This window comes from Filicampus tigris, chromosome 5 (genome assembly GCF_054856515.1).
Source record: "Filicampus tigris isolate MCC_2025a chromosome 5, RoL_Ftig_1.0, whole genome shotgun sequence".
Classification (NCBI taxonomy): domain Eukaryota; kingdom Metazoa; phylum Chordata; class Actinopteri; order Syngnathiformes; family Syngnathidae; genus Filicampus; species Filicampus tigris.
In genome coordinates, this window is record NC_141221.1 from 7,233,256 (window position 1) to 7,258,518 (window position 25,263).

At 39.8% G+C, this 25,263-nt stretch overlaps 1 protein-coding gene across 1 annotated transcript in view; it reads right to left on the reverse strand.

Moving 5' to 3' along the window:
* Positions 1-1,085: 1,085 nt before the first annotated feature.
* oxct1a (3-oxoacid CoA transferase 1a) overlaps positions 1,086-25,263 on the reverse strand; it is a 40,977-nt gene continuing 16,799 nt past the window's right edge. The window contains exons 8-17 of the mRNA XM_086031097.1: positions 24,645-24,748; positions 24,396-24,510; positions 22,761-22,855; positions 22,283-22,331; positions 22,031-22,103; positions 21,099-21,174; positions 12,366-12,455; positions 11,579-11,659; positions 2,087-2,188; positions 1,086-2,005 (exon numbers count right to left, since the gene is read on the reverse strand). Of these exons, the coding sequence (XP_085887223.1) occupies positions 1,970-2,005; positions 2,087-2,188; positions 11,579-11,659; positions 12,366-12,455; positions 21,099-21,174; positions 22,031-22,103; positions 22,283-22,331; positions 22,761-22,855; positions 24,396-24,510; positions 24,645-24,748 (821 nt within the window). The 3' untranslated portion in view covers positions 1,086-1,969. The remainder of the gene's footprint in view (positions 2,006-2,086; positions 2,189-11,578; positions 11,660-12,365; positions 12,456-21,098; positions 21,175-22,030; positions 22,104-22,282; positions 22,332-22,760; positions 22,856-24,395; positions 24,511-24,644; positions 24,749-25,263) is intronic.

Sequence of the window (25,263 nt, forward strand, 5' to 3'; positions counted from 1 at the left end):
TGTCAATACTCTGTGAAACCCCCTTTTGCAAACAGGGAGGGATCGTGGACCATTCCTCTTTGCACAATCGCTTTGAATCATCCAGTGACTTGGGTCCTCTCCTCTTTAGCTCACTCCACAGGTTTTCAATGAGATTGTGGTTTGGGGACTGGGATGGCCATGGGATGATCTTGCTTTTGTGTCTGGGGAACCATGCCTACAATTTTTTAAGAGATTTCCATAGACTTCATGAACACGGTGTGTCACTGAGACGTGTACTGTATTCTAGATGATGTACTTTACTTGTACAGTATGTAAAATTCCCCCTCGGGGGACATCAAAGGAGTGTTGCTTTGAAGTCATATTCAAGTGACTCATATTCAGGTTACACTAAACCCCATTAAGTAAGACAAACATGATCCCGAAAAGGTCAACGACTGCTTTGACGAGAATAAAAAATGATGTGCCTCGTAAAACTTCCAACATTCACGACCCGAGTCGTGACATGCTGCAATAACGTGTTGAGCGGCGCTCCAAACGGGTCTACTGCAAGGTGATTCGGAAATGTTTTTCTGGCAGCTCATGGTAGCCCAAACACCTGAGGAAGACTCCTGACGTTGTTATAGGCCTTTAATGGTATGTGTCATGGGCAGTGGTTTTGGGCGCTCATTTACATGACAATAATAGATAGCTTGGTTTTCCCAAATTTGTCACATTTTCCCAGAACCACTGAGCGAACTAGGTTACAATGCGCAGGCTTAAGGGGCTTTCGTTGAATTATGAAGGGGCGCGCTGCATTAACGTCAACAGCCGGCCGCCACAGGCCCTGTCGCTTTTCCTCTAGATTTTCTGCTTGATGGACTAACTCAGCTGATCTTCAACCCAAAAAAAACCCGTAGGGCAGAATTCTTAGGGTTACGTAACCGCCCTCAGGTAATGCTGCCGCCGCCTCTCTGCTCAAGTGAGGCAATTGCATGGAGAACGTCAGTGGGAGCCCACCATTCCATTTATAGAAGACACTGACCTGCAGCTCGTCGCTTTGCCTTCCAATTGGTATCAATTAGAAACGCCTCAAAATCAGCTCATTCAAATGAAGAAGCAACACATTTGTTCCACAAAGGCAACCGATATTGCATTTTATTGCGAGTACAAAATCAGGGGAAGAGCAGATTTATGAGTAGAAAAACAAACTCTTCTCTTTGTTGTAGTGTCGCAAAGTAGCAAAAAGCTGTTATACGTTGACATGGTCCAGTTTGAGATTACATTGACATTTTGTTGTATTCTGGGTGAGGACCTGACATAAATTGCTTTAAAATGTCTTTTTTCAGCAGCAAGATGAGTTTACAGTAAATAGGACTCCAAAAATGAAAGTTATTGCACCATAATCACTATAAAAGTTGCATTTGACTAAAGGGTACATAAAAAGAACATTGCATTTTTGCAAATGGTGGCCTCCCGACTGATTCACGATGTTAACAATCGATTCCATTAATGTCAATTGAGACTGCAGTTCAAATTCAAACAAAAAGGTTCATTAGGTAGAAAGGGAGAAAAACGGCAAGAAATAAAGCAGACTGGGCACAACAAATAAGGCACGTAGCTGCCCAAATCATAAACATGGACATCACACGTTTGTATGCTGGGCAAGGAATCTACAGCGCTGCCGTTTTGCTGAGCGACAGAATTCAAACAGGTTCTAGCCGTTAACTATTCAACGTCTGTGTGCGAATAATATCGGAACTGAGATAGTTTTTCTCGTGAGAAGCTTAGTGGACGAAGGCGTTTATTTGCACAACCCGTGTCTATTATGGAGGCATGGCCACTTTGGGGGGAATTATGTTTTGAAGCCAATCTCTAATTAATAACTTACAGCAGCAGGCTTCTTGTTTGCTGGGCTCTCCTGTCGATTGTTGAAGTCATCTTACCGAGAATTACTTAAACAACACTTTGACCTGTCTTGAGGATATTAGAAGGCAAGGGAGATTCACTTCTAGATTTGCTGCATGGGCCTCAAGTTGGGGGACACCTAGACGATGTCAATAAAAAAAAAATAGAAGTTTAGTCAAATGATACATTTTACTATTTAATCATGTTTCTAAGGACTGACCTCAAAGTCTGTACCAGTGCACCCCTTGATGTCGTCTGGAGTGATTCCCTCCCACACTTCTATGAGGGTCAGCCCTTTTGCCTTGTCCACATCAAAGACGGCCTGAATGTGGGGAAGCAGGCGTTACGAAGAGAAGCAAACGCCATGGCAATGGGGAGGAAAAAAAAAAAAAAAAGAAAAATCGGAGTCTTTTCTTTAACATATGCACTTGAGACTGTGGGGGGGTTTCACGGAACAGGATGCTAGGGGCCGCAATTATTAAGGTGAATTTCAAGCGCTCGAAAAATAATTCAATCACAATCACAATCTCATTCAATCACAGTCTCACAGACGAGACCTTCAAGGTCAGCCATGTTGAGAAACCACGATTTGTGTGTGTGTGTTTTGTGTGTGTGTGTGTATGTGTGAGACGCTGAGCGTGATGTGATGCAAGTGGGTAAGCAATTAACAGCTGACATGAAACATGAAATGGATGTTTTTAACTAAGAGGAAGCGATAAGTTGCTCACAATCATCACCGACGCAGCTGGTTTGCACACTCACACACACACACACACAAATCTGAGCAAATGTCTCGTTGTCGTGTCTCACGTCTATAGACAGAGCAGCGCAAAAGGCTCCCCAACCTTGAACCCCACCGCATGCAACAAACTGATTTTTGTGCACCTCAGACTTTCTCCTTCACTGAAGTAGCTACTTTGTCCCCCCCCCCAAAAAAAATTACTACTACTACTAATATTTTTGCCATTAACATAAAAGGTCTTTTCACACTGCACTTGGCTTTCTTGATGTTCACCGAAAGGCATTGCGCAAGAACGACAGCGACCCGGTACTTGCGTAGCAGCCTACCAGGTATTAAAAGAAAGACTATTTGCGCTGGTTGGTATAGTGGCAGTAGCATGCCGAAAACACGGCGACAGCCCCTCTCCTATTGGATGAGCCTTCTGACGTCACCGCGATGCCGTTCTCTAGTTGAAAATGTTCAGCTCGAGATCCCGGGAAACGCACGCTTAGCGAGTATCAAAGTCACGTTAGAGTGTTTTAGTGTTTTTTAGTTTTACTCTTAACAGCGATTGACTTCTTTTTACACTTGAACTGCATATAATAATATTGAACTCATTCACTGCCAGACATTTTCAGACCCCCTTTTACCCTAACGTCCTAACATAAAATCCAAATAAGTTCCTTGGCTGGACTGTGAAAAGGCAAGTAAATACGTCAATGGCAGTGATTGAGTTAAAAATGACATGAGTGAGGGCAATGTGTGACATGAATCTCTGATGTGTTCACATTTACATCTTAAGAGAAAATTCCAAACCGTACAGTCATCGCAATACAGCTCTATTAGTATACGATGGGAAAATAATGATTTCAGTAGTTCAATTAAAAATGTGAGAACATGTTCTAATATAAGACTGCTAAAATCACAGTCACAAAAAGAAAGAGCCTCCATCTCTGAACACATTCCACACGGAGGACGTATTGCAAGGCTGCATAAGAGACTTCACAATAGGAGCACAGAAGACAAAGTGACCTGGGTCCTGTTGTTTCTCCCAGCGGGGAGTGACAGGCCGAGGCCTCTTCCACACAAAACCTGTCACGGATCAGCTCATTAGATTCACACACACACGTGCGTGGCGGGAGGCTGACATCTCACTCCAAAATAGCAAGACAGATGGAACGGCATAGGGAGTAGGGGGATACACAGACACAGGCACCGACACGCATATCTTCATGTGACGCAAGCATTTTCAGTCATTATGGAACGGTAAATATTGGTTGTGGGAAAAAGAGCTTTCACACCTGACAGGGGCATCAAAAAAAATGCATTAATCATGAACATCATAAAATGCTCAGAATCACGGGGCTTCAACACAGGCTTAACTTTTACTCCATTTTAAATAGTCTAAGAGCCCAAACAGCCGGCGCTAAATGGAGTGTTCCCTCACTCTAAATCGTGGAGACTAGGGCTGCACGTTATTGGCAAAAACATGCGATATCGATATCATTGCGATATTTAACGTACCTAAAGAAATGACATTTTCATAATCTAATGAAAGAAGTGGCAAAAATGGCAAGATAAGCAATCTCTTCTTCTTCTTAGCTAACTAATTGGAATTCCCCTAGGTAACGTCCAACTATCGGTGGGCGATGCACATTTAAGTTTGCGTCTGACTGGTCAAATTCACATCAAATAATACAATTCCATTAGAAAATTGTTTCACGTCTTTGCGATATGCATACCGCCTAGGCCATTATCGCAATATGGATATTTTTCCATATTTAAAAGACACATACAGTCAGGAACTTAACACAGCATTAAGGTGTATTCATGTCAACAATAAGGTAACAAACTTTAACATTTCTATATGTAGTCACTAGTTACTTCCAATGAAACATCATTTGAGTAAGTTATTTAAAAATGTTGCTGGCAGTTACAGGTATAGCTAATAATATTTGAATACTGATTCCCATGTAACAGCTTTTCACGCTGTATTCATTTGTTCAAAAATTGGACACAAGGAGAATTTCAATTTAGTTGCTGGATTGATAATTGCTGTCACTGCTGTAGAGGCCACAGGTAATCATTTTGTGTGAACAGTTGAATAATTCATTGGTGAATAAATTACTAGTTGTGTTTTTTTTTCCTCAAAAGAGAACCATTTCCAAATAATGGAGAGTTTAGCACACATGAGATTCAGTGTGTCACCGACGCAGCACACAATGGCCAAATCAGGTGATTTACTCAGTGAAGGCACATTTCAGTTCATGCCAGATTCCTTCAACTGAAGTTGGATTAAAACTGCAAGTCCAAGTGCCCAATTTCCAACTGAATGACTACATCCGATTTTCTGTCAATTACACATTACATAACAATTACATTCCAGTGACAGATATCCAATGTCACCATTTTTACCCAGACGGAACACATGAAACTACCAATACGCTCATACGCCCAATCTGCATGGCAGAAAATCTACAAAAAACAGCGGGCTGCAGCAACACCGCTTAAGTGAACAGTATTACAAATATCAAATATTACATACAGTCGAGTTTGCCTGGGCTGACTGTTTCACAAATGATTTCAACGCGAGCACTCTCATATGACTCCACTGCTTGCATGTAATTATTTTGGACACAATGATAACATCGCATATCCAGATCATGTTTAATCGTCTTTGCTTTTGTTCTAATTTAGATGTGCAGCTAGTGCTTTAATGTATTTATTTGTGCTGTTTGAGCAGACGTGGGTGCGTCAGTGCAATTCGAGGGTGTCAAGGTCACTTTGATAGGGTATATCAAATCTTAATATAAGCTTTATTTTTACCAGATGGTATACGATTCAAAGTGTTTTCCTTCTTAACACTGCCATCATACAAATACCAAATTGAGCCACTTGAGAGGAAAACAAATCGTAATTGTGTCACTGAAAGATGGATTTTACTTATATTTACTTAACTCATATTCCACAAACACAATATTAATCAGAATGCCATGTTTCGACTGATGGGCATATAGAACATATTCTTGTAAATAATTGTTTGGGGTTTGATTTCCCCCTTTAAACTACGCAGTGTAAATCCAGCCTAAATCAACCCCAAAAATAAATCCAACAATAGGAAACAGTACACACAAAAGATAATAGGTTGTCGGGTCTCATTTTAGGACAAGATCTTTATAATTATACAGTATAGCGTGACAGAGTGCAAGGGAAGTGCAACATTAATTAAGTTTACTCGGAGTTATCTCTCCTATCTGTGTTGGAGCAGAGATGGACCCAGGTGAAGCTAGACGCACAATAAAAACAGACCGAGCATTATGATGCTCATTAAAGGCATCATTTGCCATGTTTATAGCCTTTCATTTCCTACAGTTGATAGGGGTCTGGCCGTTTCCTCTGGTAATTACCTCCAAAACTGTAACCATGTTATTTACTTGACTTTTTGTCCACATTTGCACAGATGACTTCTCTGTGTCAAACCAAGAACCATATTGAGTTCGAAATGATGTCGTCCACAAGCTAACAATGGCAAAAGGTCAACACCCGCATGCACACCTTCCTTGGCATCACTCTTTTCACAGCAAGAACTATACTTAACTTGATTGACAGGCACAGATTGGCTGAGGTAGTTGAGGTCAAAAGCCAAAACCATTACAATATTTTCATTGTCTGCCTTCAGCCAGACATGATTTATTTAAACCATTCTTTCAACTTCCAGGACTTTTCGCTGTGAGCCATTACAGGAGGAAGAAAAAGAACCTTTGGTCAATTTTTAAGATAACTGGTATATGGGCTTGCAAGTTTAGGCTTACTGTTCTCTGTCAAGATAAGAACCTAATCCATTTTGATATTCACAAGAAGGTAACGGTAGCTGGGGTCCACAGTCAAATCTTCATATACAGGGTGCCCCTAAAGTCTGGTCTAGTAGTCCATAACTCATCATAAATCATATTCCACAAACGGAATATTAATCATAATTCCATGTTTAGGTAAGCGGGTTGCGCATAGAACTTTTTATTGTTAAAAAAAATATTAAATCCACTCACAATACTCCCAGTTAGCCAGCTAATGATCTTTAAATAATGTTTATGAGTAGGGTTTATGCAATGGTTTATGAGTAGGGTTGGGCATTGTTTAAATTTGGATTCCGGTTCCCCGATTCGATACCGGTTCCTAACGATTCTCGATTCTGATTCTTAACATAAAAAAAAGACTAGTTATTTTTGGACAAATCGCATGAACTTCTCTGTTCTATAATTTCATGAACTTTTTACTGTTTGTGAACTTTACTATGAATTAGTCAAAGGGCTGTTTTTAAACAGCATATTTATTTTTATATTATTTGTGTTATTATTTAGTATTATTTTTCACAACTTTATTTTTGAGATGTTTAAGACAATACGATAATGCAGCTGTTACGGAAAGAATGCTACTGAACACCAATTGATGGGCTAACCTAATGTCTTTCTTTAGAAAGAAAATATATCTCACAAACACAACATTGCACGAAAATAGACGATTACATAGACGGACAAAAATGGGCTTCCGACTATGCTTAGTCCAACTATTTTTTTTTTTTTTAAGTTTCCCGTCAATCGTTTATCGCCTACAAAATGGGCATCCGTCATAGGCAGAAAGGCGGACCGGTCCGTTACATAGGCTGAATGCCCAGCTCTGCTAATTTCGTTTGAGAGCTTCAAGGTGAAGGGGGCAGGGATTGGCCTCTCAACATTGCTGCCAAGAAAGAAGTACTCTCAGCACTCAAGAGCCAAACAATCTGACCACCATGTTTCAATAATTGTGAAAAACATTCAGTCTCTCGCTCTTGCCTTTCCTCACAATACACACTCTAAAAACAGTTGGGTTAAAGATAGCAATTTTGGGTCAAAAATGGACAGATACACTAATTGGGTCAATTTGACCCACTTTGTTGCATTATTTTGTACAAACCATCATTTTCGGGGGGTTGTTTTCCGCAAAAACAACCAAGAAAGCTGGGTCAAATTGACCCAAGTTATGGATCGGTCCATTTTTTACCCAAAATTTTGTTGTTTTTAACCCAACTGTTTTTAGAGAGGTAGCAAAATAAAGAACAACAACATTCAGGGAAGCGAATTAAGACATTACATCTACATAGTCATGAGAATGAAGTTACAACTGATAGATATAAGGGAACCATTAATACTGAGAAGATTGGACAGTTTTGAAATGTAGCAATTTTTTTTTTTTAACAGCAGTGAACTAATACTCTTTATGGCTGTTAAGAGTGTTAAAGATGAATTACGTATATTTGCATTTTTTCAAATAGGGAACACAGACCAAATGTGTTTGACCTTAGAGCTTCCACTGTGGCAAAAGACGCATGAAGAGGATTTCTGACGTGGTTTGAAAGATTGAGAAAAGCAGAAGGAGATGAAACAAGGAAGGCAACGAGGAGGCGGCACCATGCTGGCAGGGGCAGAAGAGATTTAACCTTTGTGGACAGAAAATATCTCACTTGGAAATCTTGTGCAATTATAAAGCTCATCGGTCGAGCAGAAAGAGCGAAAGGGATGGTACGCTCTAGGACTTTGCCCAGTGTCTGGTCCGTTTATTGACGTATAACTAAACACAACAGAGTAACATGATTGGGCAAGAGAATACAAAGATTCACAAAGTGCAGCAGCAGCAGCAGCAGCTTTGAGGTCATAGGGCTTTCTCTTACTTCAGCCAATTGAATTCTGATTGCTGCATCATAAAACGAAGCTTTTTACATTGCTGCTTTTTCTGCGACTGACTCCCCAGTATTACTTAAGTTTCACCTTCCAAAGACTGGATTCTGCAGCGTTAGTCTTTTTCTGTAATTGGGAGGAGGTGGTAGAGAGTCGACTTGCCACGGTTGACAATCTCGATTGAGAGTGGATGAAGAAAAATATTCAAGCACCTCCACAGCTTCACTCTCTTGGAGGACCTTTGGCATCCTTTAGTGAATGTCAGCTATTTATCTTCAGACCGAACTGCAAAAGATGTGAGGAGCCTGAACAGTGAGATCTACTGAGTCCAATTATGAATGTTACATTTTCATTGGAAAATCAATTTCACTGCTCTATACACCAAATTGACTTGCACTGGTCGCCAACTCTTTTCTTCTCACATAAAGCAGATAATAAATATAGTACTTCCTCAAATGGTGGCCTCTTTCTCTAAAAGAAAGTGTTTGTTACCTGTTAACCTAAAAAAATGCTTCACTGTGTGCCTCTAGAGAAAAAAAACAAACAGGTCAGGTCAGGTGTGAATTCATTGGTCTGAAAAACTTCAAGTATTTGCCAACAAAATAATGTCTCTTTATTCATCCATCTATGCCAGCGACATATCGTGAAAGGCAGAACAATTAAATGCTCTCCCACTAGATGTTAGAATGTACAATTAACCTGTGCATCCACCTGCTGCCATTCATAAAATAATAACTGTGTACAACTGTACATGGAAACAGGCCTACTACTTAGTATATCTGTTGTAAACTGAGACATTATTTAATTATACATACTTTGCGTAACATTTTTGGTTGCTTATATGCGGTGAAATGTTTCTCATTTCAAATATATGCCTTGGCTCAATACAGGTTGAGAAACATTACTCTACACCCTGATTTGGTGCGTAGGAGGCACACCGACAGCTGACTTCATAACAGCAGAAAAGCATCTGGCTCTCGAGTAAAGTCAACAAACAAAAATACTGGTCGTTTTAGTTTCCTTCCACCCAGAAACAACTTATAAAATAAACATCAGCATGGTCTTAAGGCCGTGCAACAAGTTCAAACTTGAACAGACATGATTGGGCCAGAACACTCAAACTATTTCCATTCCATGATGGAAACAATAGTTTCTGTCTTCATCTGCACTGCATTATTAATGGGTTAACAAAAAAAAAAAAAAATCCCTTATTAACCGCAATTTCAGGAAACTGTGTATTCTGCTGCAGTGGTATTTTAACTAAAGATGCCATGGGGGGAAAAAAAACAAACTTTTAGGAGGTTTGAAAGTTCCTCAAATCCTCACATCACATTTGGGATTAAAGCCTGTCTGACATGTTCAGCTCAATGACACTAAATAAGGCTATAATATTCAAGCATATGACTTTTAATTCAGTCATATTCTAGCAGGAGCAACAACATGCCAGGCGGGGGTCTCAAGACAGGGATAAGGGCTTCAATAAATGACAGAATGAGACAAGCCATGCCCCAGTATGAAAATGAAAACACTAAAACAAAATCAATAACCAGCCTCCAAAGAGACTAATTGGTACTAATTGAATCAAAGTCATATCCGTCCACCCTTAGTGCATCACAGCAATCCTTCAACTTGTTTTTATGAGTGTGCGTGTGTGTCAAAGGTCGCTTATTACCGGCTAATGATGTTATACACGAGAGGATGCTGTGATGTATAAGTGATGAAGCCTTAATTGCAAGGATGATAGATTTACAGTGCAACCACCAAACAATCAAGTTTGTATGATTAAGAGTGCAAAATGTTTCAGAAAAGAACCTGCACAAAAACATATTTATCACGCAGAGGTCAGCGTTCTGCAAGATTTCAGATCAGTCAATAGCTAATGATAAACTTCACTAAGCTTCCATCATGTATGATCAAACAGAAAGTAATTTTACTTGATTTAGTTTTATTATGCCTCCATTTTCTGTTCCGCTTATACGTGTTAGGGTCGGGGGTGAGCTGGAGCCTATCCCAGCTGACTTTGGGCGATAGGCGGTGTACACCCTGAAATGATCGCAGCCATGCAGCGGTTAACTTCTTTTCACACATGAATGGTATGCGAGAATGTTAAAATTGAAATGAAAAGACTGCCGTCCAGTTGAAGGGGACGTTTGAAATATAACTAAATAAATTTATAAAATAAACACGTGTATAAAAAAATAAAAAATAAATAAATAAATTATTGAAGTTTTCATGGTTGTTAAAACAGTTATTATGGCTTGACAGTAGTACATTATAAATACAATCTGTGAAAAAAAACAGTGAATTTTCAAACAACTTAGTGTTGCAGGAGTTTACAATATTAAATATTCTTATAAAGGATAACATCTCATTTTTAATGAACACCTTGGCCAACTATGCTTTAATGTGGGTCATGATGGGGGATATATGGGGGTAGAGTCAAATATATAGTATATATATAATTTTTTTTAGGTGGTACTTGGTATAAAATGTTTTGAAAAACCTGTGTTAAAACTTGGAGGGAATGCTGCAATAAAAACACTCAGTCAAAATTGATTTCAGTTCTCAGTTAACGGAGAAGTCAACACCAACATTTTTTTTCAAAAAAATTTTCTATGCAAGGCGGCACGGTGGTCGACTGGTTAGCACAGCCGCCTCACAGTTCAGAGGTCGTGGGTTCGATCCCGGCTCCGGCCTCCCTGTGTGGAGTTTGCATGTTCTCCCCGTGCCTGCGTGGGTTTTCTCCGGGTACTCCGGTTTCCTCCCACATTCCAAAAACATGCATGGTAAGTTGATTGGACTGTCTAAATTGCCCCTAGGTGTGATTGTGAGTGCGGATGTTTGTCTTTGTGTGCCCTGCGATTGGCTGGCAACCAATTCAGGGTGTCCCCCGCCTACTGCCCAAAGACTGCTGGGATAGGCTCCAGCACGCCCCGCGACCCTTGTGAGGATAAGTGGTACAGATAATGGATGGATTTTCTATGCAGCCCAATCACAGCTCACCTGTTTTCTGAAGCTGAGCCATGATTGGTCGTTATCTGAGCCCCGAGCAACAAAATGGCCGCCCCCTGAGATGGCTAAAAGCAGGTGCATTTTTCTGCTTAATTCATATTCCACAAACACAATGTTAATCACAATGCCGTTTCAACTTGTGGGCCTGCATAGAACATATTCTTAAAAAAATATGTTTGGGTTGACTTCCTCTTTTAATTACAACTCTCTATTTATTTTTCCAGAAGGTTGTTTTAGAGTGTGTATGTTAACTCAACAAAATACAAACCTTCTCTGTGATGATGCGGTCCACACACTGCTTTCCCGTCAGAGGCAGAAGGCACTTGTCCAATATCTTGTGTTTACCTCCCTAAACGAAAGCAGCACACATTATTACTAAGCGAGCCTCAGCCTCAGGTTAGGACTCAAAGTCGACCATTAAGACCCGTCAGTCCTTTCAAAGTGCAACAATAATGTCATAAATGAAGTTTTGAACAGAAATATATAATATATTATAATATTTCAAGGTACCTAAAGCACATATTTGAACGTCAATCTCAGTCTACTCACCGTTCATCTTTAAGTGAGTTTAAGTGAGGGCAGGTCACATGTCGCTTCACAACACACACATACACGCATGCTCCATCATAAATGACAACACCCTTCGGGGCAGCGAGTTTGTGTTCACCTGCTGTACTCCATCTGGACCGTAGCCGGGCGCCAGACAGGCTCCGATAATCCCGGCTCAGCGTGTTTGTGCACCATGTTTTCGCTGCCCTTGCTTTACATTTACATGAAACCAAAGTCAAAAGTGTGCTTGGAGTCGCCTGTCGCAGTAGTACCACTCTGACTAATCAGCTCTTGACTCCAATTCTAGACTAGTATTTGAATTAGCTAAAGACAATTGAGCAGCGAACTGGTATGCACGCTGACCCTTTTCTGCTTAAGAGCCATTAAGCAAACCATTAGCAGAATTACCATTAATCAGTCAGAACGCTCACAGACATTAGTGCAGGAAGTAGACACAGGGCAAAGAAAAATGAGGGAATGTACATATACACTCAAATGATACAAACCTTCGCTGAGTGCTCCATGGTGACCACCACCTTGGTTCCGGCGCTGGCCACCAAATCCATGGCTCCACCCATTCCCTTAACCATCTTACCCTGAAATTGCAAGATAAATATTGACGATACACAAATAATTGTAACAAATGAAGAAATTGTAAAAAAAAAAAAAATTCTGGACACTGAAATAAGAACGTGGATATTTACTTCTTCTTGTTTGCTGTCAACGAAACCATTCCACACACCCTGCTACACTATATAGCACAAAATAACAACCACCACTTCACATCTGGAGCTGCTTGTAGCAATACATAATTCATCGATTATTACATTTTGTTGAGCCGCTTCAAAAGTCTATTTTCACACTTAACAGATTTACTGACATTTATGGTACCCCAACACAAGTTCCTTTTAAGCTAAACATTGAGCACTGAGATCAACCGTGAATTTACTATGCTGAGATTTGGAAAATTAACATCACTTTTCTTAGTGATGACACATTCACTTTTAACTATGTGAAAAAAACTCATTCAAACCATAATTTGAAACCGGAATCTTTAGTTTTGATATGCTGACGACAATCAAACTTTCCACCTTGAGCCATACTGAGTGCCTTGAGTTATTTGTTGTGGTTACTTTTAAATATGTAATATCACATTGGAATGTGGTTGTCATTCTTTTGCCACGATTGGATTAAATATTTTACCGTGCTGCACAATTCAAGAAACGCTGTAGAAAAGTGGAAAACGAATTACTTCTTCAGAAGTGTCAATTATGATAAACCACTATGTTCTAAAACTTAATACAACTTTAAATATAAGGTCTCGCCAGTAACAAAACAATTGTCGTGTTCTCTGCATGTTATCTTAACTGGAGAGGCTTCGCCTGTTAAGCCGTTTACTGTTAGTCATGACATTTGGCGCCGATGTGAAAAAACATTTTTGTATTTTGGCACAAATGTCAGGCGAAGCCATGTCAAAGCCCGATAAAATTAGAGCATAGCTATCTTTGCGACTGGGACACCAGTAAATGTAAGAAAATAAATGGACGAAAACAGTCATCAAAAAACAATGAATACAAAAGTAGTACTTATACAGTTGCTGTAGAAAGTTAAAATACCACATTTTTGGTATTTTGACCTGGCAATATTTGCCCAGTCTTCCTTGCAAATACACTCCAAATCCGTTGAGATTACAAAACCAATCAATTTGGGCACAAAACCTTCCTGCTTCTACTGTGAAGCTAAAGCTACAGAGTAATATCACATTTTGGAAATAAAGTTTGCAATGGGCACAGCCAGAGCGCAGACCTAAATCCAATTCAAAATCTGTGAGGTGAGGGCTGTGCACAGGAGATGTCCTGGCAATCTGATACATTTGGAGAGCTTTTGCCAGGAAGAGTGGACAATTATTGCCAAGTCAAGAAGGGCGATGCTGATATGACTCCTACACAAAACACTGAAGGCTGTCATTAAATCAAAAGGTGCTTTAAAATGTATTCGTTTTAGGGTGTGCACCCTTACACAATCAACTCAGTGAACATCTTTATTTTCCAAGATGCATTTATTTTCCTATTACCGTAAAATGTACGTGATCATTCAAATTACTGTTTTGACGACTCTTTTGTGGCCTCATTCTTTTACGTTAGAAGAACATGTTTACAAAGGGTTGTGTTTACTTTGTACATATACTGTTGCAAAGTAATATGATAGACGGATAAATAAAAGTTTTGGAGGAGAAGCATGAAAGCATTCATTTACTTATCCCATGGGTAAAAGGTCCCAAAAAGTGTACATTTGTAGGATTTGCTGTGGATTTGTAAGGATTTGAAGGCGCCCAAACCCATTTAGCTTCAATACACTTCCTCCAGCCAGTTTCAGCCGTGTTACTAAGTATCAGATCAACAAATGAGTAAGTTAGAGCAGAGAATGTGACTTTCAAAATGAAATCAACCTGAAATCTCAACTCGGCTGTCAGTTGGGTAAAACATTTTTTTTTTTTTTTACTCTTAATTGCCTCTGTGTCCCCAGTGAAAGAAATGTTCCAAAAAAAGAGAAGGCTGACATGCAGATATTGCCACAGGGTGACGACTGAGTAACTGAATTAAAATCCCATTTGCTCATCAATCATGTGAAGAGGCTGCTTTGCTTTGCTCTCTGCTCGATAACCAGGGGATATATACAGTATATGCCAAGTGTTGAGCATCATAAGAATCCTGACTGCCTCCAGGGAGGCCAGCTGGGTAGGAAAGATATCAACCCAAAGCAGTGCGAGGGCGGCGAGAGGAGCGAAGGGGTAAGTTTGATTTAATTGAATATACTGTCACGCATCATCTTAGGAAGCGTCCTTGTAAAAGGCTGTGATGAGTCCCCAAAATTAATTTAATAATAATAATACCGGTAATAAAAAAAAAAAAAGATCCACTTTGAGCTTTAACCTTCTAACAAAGCAATAAAGCCCTCCACCTTTAGTTAAGTTCACACCTCTGCTTTTTATTTTAATACGCAGCATCTTTGAATAGGACACTCCAGTAGGAAACAGGGTCCTTTTTCATGCGATCGATGCTAATGCACTTTCTGCTTCAAAGAGCTCGCTGGTGTGTGCACAGGCCCTCGGGGATGACCACGTCTGACCTGATATTAGAAAGTCTGACTTGTGTGATGATGAGTATGAGCCAGACACCTGTGAGCACACCCTCCTCACGGTGACCTGAGCTGCTGTTAATCTGCGTGTGAGGATGGACAAATGTCTGCTTGAATGTGCCTGCTGTTGTCGTGATGCGGGGGCGACTGACATTTGGCTCCTTCTGATCTTCATCTTTACATCTGCTTATCCGCAGGCTTTAAATCAATTTGATCTTGATTTGTATGTATGCTTGTGTGTGTATGAGTAAAACGGATCCACGCATATCGATAACCGGGTCAAATTCGAGCATCGCACCCACTTTTGATCCAAGTCATCAAAGGCCCGATTATCGAATGTCTTTGAAAGATTATCCTGAAAGACTAAACCTGTGGTGTGGGGTGTGTTAAGAGAATTTTGCATCCTGATTTGACCAGAAAGGAGCAATAAACAGTGGGGACTGCCTGTGGTAAATGTTACGACTTGTAATATTTCACGGTCACAAATCCTAATACGTACGAGTCTGGCCGAACCACAGATTCCGTGATTGTGAGGTGGAACTGAATGCTTGAGTTGTTGCCAGACACAAAAAGCATATGTATAATGTGTGTAAAGTGTTTCCGATGGTAATGCAGCTAACACATTAGCTAAATTAAGACTCACAGATAAGAAGACTAGATACGCCAGTGTGCTATAGCGTCCTAGCTAACTGACGTGCCTACGTGGTGCCCATCTTGGGAGGGACTACGTTCAAAGCAACGTATGGACATTGATATTAAGTTGTAACTTGTTTAAGTTTTTTTTTTAACCTGTGAAATGTTATTGAGCGGAACCGTAAGCAGGGCATTTTGCCGGCATCCTTTGTTTTCGGTTTTCTCGTCCACACGCAGGGAATGTGGTGACGCCTTTACCCTTCCTAGCTCAGCGTAGCTTATTACTCTTTTTCTTTATATTTAACGCAGTCTGGAAGTCCTGCTGCACTATACTGCCTCTCACAGGTCACTGTTGGTACTGCAATAGAGGTTTGTGGGAGGAGACTCGCAATTGTCGGTGGAGATATTGTTGTGTATGGCGAGGTGACAAAACTAACAGATTAATCAACAACTAATCAATTACCAAATCACCTCTGATTTCAGCCTGTCAACAGTAAAATCTCTCTAAAAAGATTTTTTGCAACACATTTTAATTCAAGATATATTTTTTGTTGGATTCCTGGTGGATTTTGTATCTACTGAGGAGTCTGGTACCGATATAGTCGTATCTCTCACCTTCATGAACAGATATCTGGGCGTATTGGTTTATCATTCCCAACATTTTTGATAACGGCATGTTTATTTTGAAGTTATTTTTCGAACTTTTTTAGAAGCGCAATGAGGATTTTCTCTTCATGTATCTTTTTCATATACTAATGGCATACTCTCCTGCTCTTTAAATTAATCCTTGCTTGAGGCAGCGCTTGTGCTAGTTAAAAAAGCGTTAAGGGAAAATCTTAGCAGCTTAATGGCTTTTTCAAAGCGAGAGATAACGTGGGGACTGTAGGAGGCTGGATCTGTGGCGTCGAACCTAGATTACAAGAGACATCTGATGTTGAAGTACTGCTGGGATGGCGCCGATCAGGACAAGTGAGAGCGAGGTGGTGACATTGATGGCAGGCACTGCTCACCCGACAAGGTTTTTTTTTTTTTTGTTTTTTTTTTTCCAAAGAAAGCCAGCGCTAATGCTTTTCCTTTTAAGATGTTTTAAAGAGAAGTCAAACAACGCTAATGGCATCGGCTGTGAGATGCCTTCAATTTGTGATTCAAACACAAAGTGTGTTTCTAAAGACACAAATATCACTAATTGGAAAATTAAGAATAGAGTCCTTTTCAATGATGCCCTTTATGTTCAAAACACATCAACGATAGGTGAACCTGAACTGAAGACTATATGAAAAAAATAATTTAACCTTTAAAATATCCTTCCAACATGCTTTAAATATACAGTAATAAAACACAGCAAAACAACTTTTAAAACACATTGTATACATATTTGAACACACAAACAATAGAACGACGAGTGAATTAAAAATAAAATGTATTCAAATTATGTAATAATTGGGAAAAACTTGTGTTATATAGTCTAAGCCTTAAAATACCCTCTCACACACTGCAAATGTATTTGTATTCAATTTTTATGTTGAATGGAAAAATATAGCGGGACTATGACGGATGTCTGCGATTGGCTGGCAGCCAGCTCAGGGTGTACCCTGCCTCTCACCCAAAGTCAGCTGGGGTAGGCTCTGGCACACCCGCGAGCCGCAACCCTAGTGAGGAAAAGTAGTACAGATAACGGATGTGTGGATGTGATTGGTGAATGAGCAGAGGATTACTGTATACATACAAAGTTATTAGGAACTAGCAGTCACATTCAAAAGAGTTAAGACTCCAGTGCCACCCGACGCTTCATCATTTGCTAGCCAATGTTTTGATGTTAGCACGATCTACAGTAGTTCATTCTTTGTACACGTGAGACAAGTAAGTTAATACATGAAGTCAGTTATATTGTTTATGCCTAACTATAAATAAACTTTGACCCAGGAATGTATTACTGCATGTCATCTCTGAAAATATTGTAGTTTCTCCAATCACATCAGAGTATGAGAGAGAATGAACTGCATTCCAAAATATGCTGCAGAAGCCCAACCGCAAGAGAGAAGCACCATCAACTGTAGTTTTTTTTTTTTTAAATGGAGCAATTGATATTTGCATTGCCATGACAACTTGCTTGTACACTGTGGCAGAAAAACCAGGCAAAAATGACCCCCTTTCCGATCCAATAGCTGCCACTTGCCAAGCCGCTGCCTTTCTCTTCCGTTCAACATGGCTGACAATCTCCAGCGTCTGACACAAAAGACTCTCCATTTAATCACATAGCAAAAGGCTGCAGCCTGTCTTGGTTACGCGGATGACTAATGACGAGCGTTGGATGAAAAGAGGGGACTTATAATCAATTTGTTTCAAACCAAGGACGATCCCGGCAAACTAACACGCCATTGCATCCCAATGGGATTCAATAAGGTTAGCGTTTTGCTTGGTTTCGTTTTCTATGTGTGTGTGCTTGTGTGTTATACTACTTCCACTGATTCCTGCCTTCAAATGAGTTATGCAATGACTTTTGATTAGGAGCCAGTCAGAGTTGTGGCAACAAACAACTTTGCTTCAAAATGATCCATGGTTAATTCTACTGCCATCCACATGGAACAAAGCACACACAATTAAGACAACCACTTAAAATGCACATAAACTGACTGCGACAGGTAATCTTTTAAGCGACTCCATCACTAAATCTGCCATTTTGTAGCAGCCTCAGAAAAAATTGGGTTGGAATGCACAGAACGTTTTACACCTATAATTCTCTTTTTGGGGTATAACCAGTTAATGGCTTTTTATGGTTCTTTTTCCACTCAATTATTTTTTTTCTAACACAAATGTGACACACATAACATGACACAGCTCTCTTTTCTTAATGGTCAGTGGCAGGTGCAAAAATGTAAATAGGAAGACAGCTGAAAAATAAAAGTGGCCTATCAGTCATTTATGATCTCAGAGCGTACAGTATGAGAACAATGTACACACGCTTCCATGAAACTCACAACTTAATTTTATGTACAGTGTGCACCGGTATTTACATTTTACAAATCAGTGTACTGTAATTCATAGATACTCGCCAAATTTAGCCACCCAGTCAGCTGTACGGAGGCACCCCCGGCTTTAATCTAAATGGCTATGGTCAACTGCAATGTAAACATTTTCAATACAAACAAAAAATGTTCAGACACAGCATGTCAAAAAGATTGTATTTCATATTCAAAAACACAGCATGTGGAAGTCCACTGTGGAGCAGGCTATGACACAAACTGTTTCTTTTGTATGAACAGCAGGGTGCAGGTCCCTCACATTTAGGAGAGTTTGGTCATGCCCCAAAAGCTCAATAATGATGAAACAGCAAGAGCAAATCCTTAACTGTATTCCACTCTGGTGCTCTGTCACAAGCCATTGTTGATCCAGATGTTTCAGCCCGAGTGGAGATGTAAAAGCATTTCAAAGCCTTCAACTGGAAAATGTTTATCTGCATTTGCATATTGAAAGCGTTCAAAATCTAAATCACGCAGAGAGCGCCGCATTCCCGACTCCTACGTTAAAACATTTCCAATTTCACGCTATGCACCCATCTTTAGATGGTGAATAATTTTCATTATCAGAGACGGAGGTGATTGTAATTCTCTTCATCCATCCTTTCTAAAGGGAGGGATAATGGGGATTGAGGCGTAGGTGTGGACGGTGGTGTGTGACTGCGCAGTCCGTAACCAGTATGGCCAAAGATAACTGTTATGTAAAACCTCCACTGCAAATCTATCATATTCAAGTGCCATGTAAATCAAGCATGTCAACAAAGTGCAACAGGAATGCAGAGGTTAATAGAAAATAAATTAACTCTTGTTGTCTGTTGTCCATATCTTGGCAAATGAGAACAGCTGCATCTTTAAATTAATGCAGCGCCTGAAGCAACATGTACACTTCAGTCAAGCGAAAAATTGCAACGAGCCGGGGGCATTTGTGTCGAGTCCCGCCCCCAAACATTCTGCCCAGGCTTTTAGTGGATTCTTGACCTTCGTAATCACTGAAGAGGGCTGTGGCCGCCTTAGTCCAGAGACAAATTGACCTGATCAAACATCTTGCCAGCAGCCCACCCCCAACCAATACACTGTAAGCGCCAGTGAGCTCACCCCCATAGAACAATTGGCATGTTCTGGTAGGAGTGAGCCTCCACCTTTGTGAAAGTCACTGTGCATAAAATGGACACAATGCTTAAGAAAAATCAAATCTTGGGTGTACTCTGGTACAGCAAGAAACCTAAGCAGATATTAGGTACCAAAAAATTGCTTTCTTTAAGTCTGTGCAGCAGCTCAGTGCTGCCAGGAACATGTAATTCTTCCTCAAATAGCCCTGTCATTTTGGAAGGGAAACACTTGATTCTACAAAGTCAGGCTGCTCATGCTTGTCTTTGGCTGAATGAATATGACACAGAGAGGGGATGTGGGATTTTGTCTCTTGTAATATAAATTCTTGCTTTAACCCATTAAGGACTAAAGCGCCTGTCGCCTTTGTAATTACCGTTGAAAACCTGAAGTTCTCACAGAAATTCAACACTTACAAAACGAATAATATCTCAGCCCCTGTAGCAGACAGAAACATAATTCCAAAAGAATTAAAGAGCTTAGACATGAACAGGCAGAATTTATTATTATTTACCATCTCAATCGAAGATGTAAAAATAACGTGTCAGTGCAAGAGAAGCACTATTTTAATTTTTTTTTTTTAAATCGAGTGGTAATTACCATCCTCTATTCTGTTACAAAGACGTCAATATCGTAATTGTCTACAAACTATATCATATCAAGTTCGACTGGTTCCACTGGTCGTGCGCGTCGTCTGTGTGGCACTGCCGTTACTTATCAGAGCTCCCGGCGATCGACGACGTCCGCCGTTAGCCTACCTACGGCTCGAAAAAAATTCCACGACATCCTCCGCGGTCACCTGACACCGTCACGTGTATATTCTGATGCATTAAATTGGCTAAGAGACGGAGAATTGGATTAAAAAAAGACACTGACGTATCCGCTCTCCCGGCTTTAAAGGTAGAATGACGCAACAGCGCTCCCGGCTCTAGTGGTAGAAACGCGGTTATGCGCTCCCGTCCTTAATGGGTTAAATGGGAAATTTGGGAATAAACTAATAGAAATAGAAAGCATGGGTGTGGCCAAAACACACTACTGTCACTAGATTTGCTTTTTTTTCGCAATTCTACAACAACCACATTATGACTGACAAGAGCGCAAACCACCACAAAAGATGAACTGGGAGGAGAGAGTAAAGGAGAGGTAATTCTGCTAACTGTATCAATGATTTGGACCCAAGGCAGTCATAAAAATATGAAAAGCTGCACTGACTACAGCACTGGTGTCACTCTATGAAATGAAATCCAATAAGATTGCCAGATAAGTGCTAGTTCTGACTGACAGTCAGCATTTGAACCACTGACGACTGAGAAAGTGGAAGACGGAGAAAAAACAAAAACTTACTGGGATCATCCAGTTGGCTAGGTCTCCATACTTTGACACTTGCATGGCTCCAAGCATTGTCAGGTTGATGTGGCCCCTAAAGAGAAAAGTCGCATCCAACAGAAGACAGCTGTCAACGTTTGAGTCAGGGCCCTTGAGTAAGACGATTATTTTACATTTCTGTTGCTGTCATCCATGGTGAATTTTCTTTTAGATGTGGACAAACCCAAGTTGGGTTTGTATATGATGGTGTTTTAAGGTACACAGGCTTTAACCAGAATCTTTATTATAACCCTTTATCATGCTTAATTTAGCCTGCTACACAGATTTTGTTAAATATTTACAGATGTTTTGTGCATCAATTAAGTACCCATTGAGTTCTTGAAAGGGTTACAAGTTTTATTTTGGAGTCTTGTTTAATCTATGTTAAACCTTGTGCGAGTAATACTGACTACAGTGCAACATTGTGTCGGTTGGGCAATAAATATTCATCTAGCTTTTAGTTATTCCTTCAAAATATCCATAAATCTTGCACAAAGGCCAAGATCGGGTTTCAATGTGTGGTTGTTACCTGTTTGACTGGAAAGTGCTATTTATGAGCAATATTGAATTTCCACGGGGTGTACAGCGCAGCGCGTATGCGCACACACACGCACGCACATGTACAAACAACTGATGCGAGTGCAGGTGGGCCAGACAGCTGACAAATCAATAGTAACCAAGGTGTTTGGGAATATTGGCCGGGCTGCTGTGTAGTTGCATTTGTTAGAGATGCTGTTTGTAAATGCGCTGGGTTTTTAATTGGCGTTGAAGCTTGCCTTGGTGTTTATCAAATGGCCTGTGGTTCAGACTCATACTTTTAAGAGAATATTGAAATTATTCGCAAGTATAACCAAGCAGTGAAGTTCCCATATGCCAAGCATATCAGATTCTCAGAACTTTTTGAGTGTTACCCTCGTATCATGGCAAATGACTCATCGCTGGAGAAATAGGCAGCTCCAGGAAGCACTGTGACAGTCTCCTTTCCTGCGGAACATTGAAACAATTCTCAACTCGAGTAGAATACTTAACCAAAAGAATATATGTTGAATGATAATGCCCAAAAATAACCCATGAAATCAATTTGTATTCGTGTTATTTGACTTGAGTCCATGCTTCATTTTAAAGAATTCAATTCAGCATGGGTGCATATTGATTGGCCTTACCTGCATTGATCAGGTCCGCATCTACTTCAGCTTCGGTGGGGTATGGGCCCTGCAAAGATGGGGAAAAATAATAATAATAACTGAGATTTGAGATCAGCTGGACACAATCGCATTTCTCTGACTGAACAAGACTGATTTTTGAGGGGGGGGGGGAGTAGTGCATCACTTATTCAAAACTGGCACTCATAATTGAGACATTTTGACAAATCAGGCATTGCCATGGACGCCTACACTCTCCTGTCAGATAATGATTGGAGAGTCATTCCATCTCGGCAGCAGCATTTTTTTTCTCTGGACTCTGAGTCAATAATGATTTTCAAAGTAAAAATGAAGAAAATTAGTCTAGCCACCAGAATGTGTTACATAACAAATTGAAAACATTCTTGAGGGCCCCAACTAAGAAAGGCACCTTGTGGCTATTATTCCTGCTATGGACAGAGCAGGAAAAAATGAAATACTAATAAAGAAAAAAACCTACCAGTCCCAAAATTCCATTTTCGCTTTGCAGATGCACAGTGATGTCTGGCTTAATGAAATTGCTGGCCAACATCGGGATGCCAATACCAAGGTTAGCTGGTCATATTGTGTCAAGGATCAGATTGATAAACTCGTCATTAAAATTTTGGATATTGGATGTTCGCTCACAGTGCCATATTATGAACAATCTGTCAAATGTGGACCCTCCCTGTTCCCCATCATAAAATGAGATGACTCTGAGTGGCCCATTGATTAATACCCCTCCACTCCCCAGTTTATTTTATTTTTGTCAAACTTTTTTTTTTTTTTACAAACCCGAAAAATCCTCCTGAAATCTATGACAAACATTCAGTAGTTTTTTTCATGAAAAATGTGGTAAACGTGGGTAAAAAAATCATGGGGATTTTTTGTTTCAAACAAAATATTTAAACAAAATATTGAAAAAATAAATCTATGAATTTGCAAATTCACTGATGCTAAATTGCGATTATACATATACTGTAGTTTTAAGTTATATCACCATTCACCGCTAGATGGCAGACATGGCTTAGTTCCGCTTACACTCGGTTTAATACTGCCCTACACAATACTATACAATATCATACTATACTTTTTTTTTTTTTCACACAAACAGTACCTCAATAATATTTAAATTTTGAGTGAGTTGATTTTTATGAAAAAATGCACAAAATGTGTTCTTGCACTTAAAGAGGAAGTAAACCCAAACATATTTTCAAGAATATGTTCTATGCAAGCCCACAAGTTGAAACAAGGCATTCTGATTAATATTGCATTTGTGGAAAAAGAGTTAATCCACCCGTTTTTAGCCATCTTTGGGGGCGGCCAATGACATGTGATGTCATTTTCAGTCGACAGAAATGACAAAATGGCCACCCCTGAGATGGCTAAAAACGGGTGCATTTTGCTGCTTAGCTCATATTCCACAAACGCAATATTAATCAGAATGCAGTGTTTCAACAAGTGGGCCTGCTGGGAACATATTTTGGAAAAAAATATGTTTAGGTTGGTTTTTATGTTTGTTTGCTGTTCAGAATGTTTGTGCCATTATTGAATGGCAATTTATTTTTGCAAGAGAGCCCTTTGCACTGGGAGGGAGAAAAAAATAAATCACAGCATGTGGTTATTTTGTTTGCTTCAAACCCTTTGTTGTTGGGTTAGGATAGTGGATTTTGCATACATGCATTGAGAACTGCATTATGAAAAATGAAATATATTAAGGGCACATATTTTGCATGGATGCACATACTTTGTCCATATCTAAAATGACATATTTGTCAAGTGCGTGGCCCTACAGTAGCACTGATGAAAATTGTCACAAACTGAAAAGGAAGAAAACAGTTAGTCTCCCATCCACAGCTTTTTTTGTTCGACACAAATTGTTTCCAGAGAATAAAGAAGCGTAATTGCATCCTCTGATTGATTAATCAATCAGCTGATTGGTTTCCATACAGCAGAGCTGTGCAACTGGTAGATAATTCATTACAAAAGTGGGAAAAGCATGGTTGAGGCTGATGCACTGCTTCCCATGGCTTCCATTTGATTGAAGTGGAGTGACACCAACAACGATGGCTTGCAAAATCAATTGACCGCCTGTCCGTTCAGAAAAAAAGGATACCATACATCCCATCTTCAAACTCCAAAGCTGCACGACGAATGATCCTTTCCCGGACAATATCGGAATCCTTTTTTGGTTTGGGCTTCTCCTCCTGGGGTTTCTTTACTGTGCGTTTCTGGAAAATGTCAAAAGGTTGATTAAGTAATGTTTCTGGATATGAAATGACAACATTTAACCCTTAAAGATCAAGCAAATGTAATGCTGTGTGGGAAACCTGCTTCAAACCCATGTTTTTTTGTTTTTTTTTACCTCAATTCTTTTTTCATAGCTGCCTCCCTGGACAACTCTGTGGACGTAGATGCTGGGGATGTGTATGTCTTCCGCAGCAAAAGTACCGACATCCACGACCTCCTCTACCTACAAAGAAGGAACCGGGGACACTAATGTCAAATTATACGCATCATGTATTATGGAAACCTTTAAAAGCTTTTTTTAAACATGGCCGATATTTTAAATTTAGATTTTTTTTTTAAATTTCACAGAAATCTGATTCCCTTCGTTTTTTTTAAGAAAAAAAGCACAATGACATATTTGAAAAGAAAATTTGCTTTTTGTTCCATCTTCTGGGATTTGCTAAGTTTCTGCTGATACCAAAACTTGACGTGCATCAATTTCCACTGAAAAACAATAGAAAGATCTATTTTTTTCTTTGCAGATATTGTGAAAATAGAGTAAGTGATTTCTCTTGGAAAACTAGCTTGAGGCAAAACATGGATGTAAATATGATCCTTAAAGAGGAAGTCAGATTTTGGAGAGAAACCATTTACAATGCATTTATTTAGCAAAGTTCACTGTGTCCAGAAGAGTCGCCGGTGTACCTGGAGCAAGTTTGTCCGTAGACCAACTTTGCAAATGCATACCACCACAT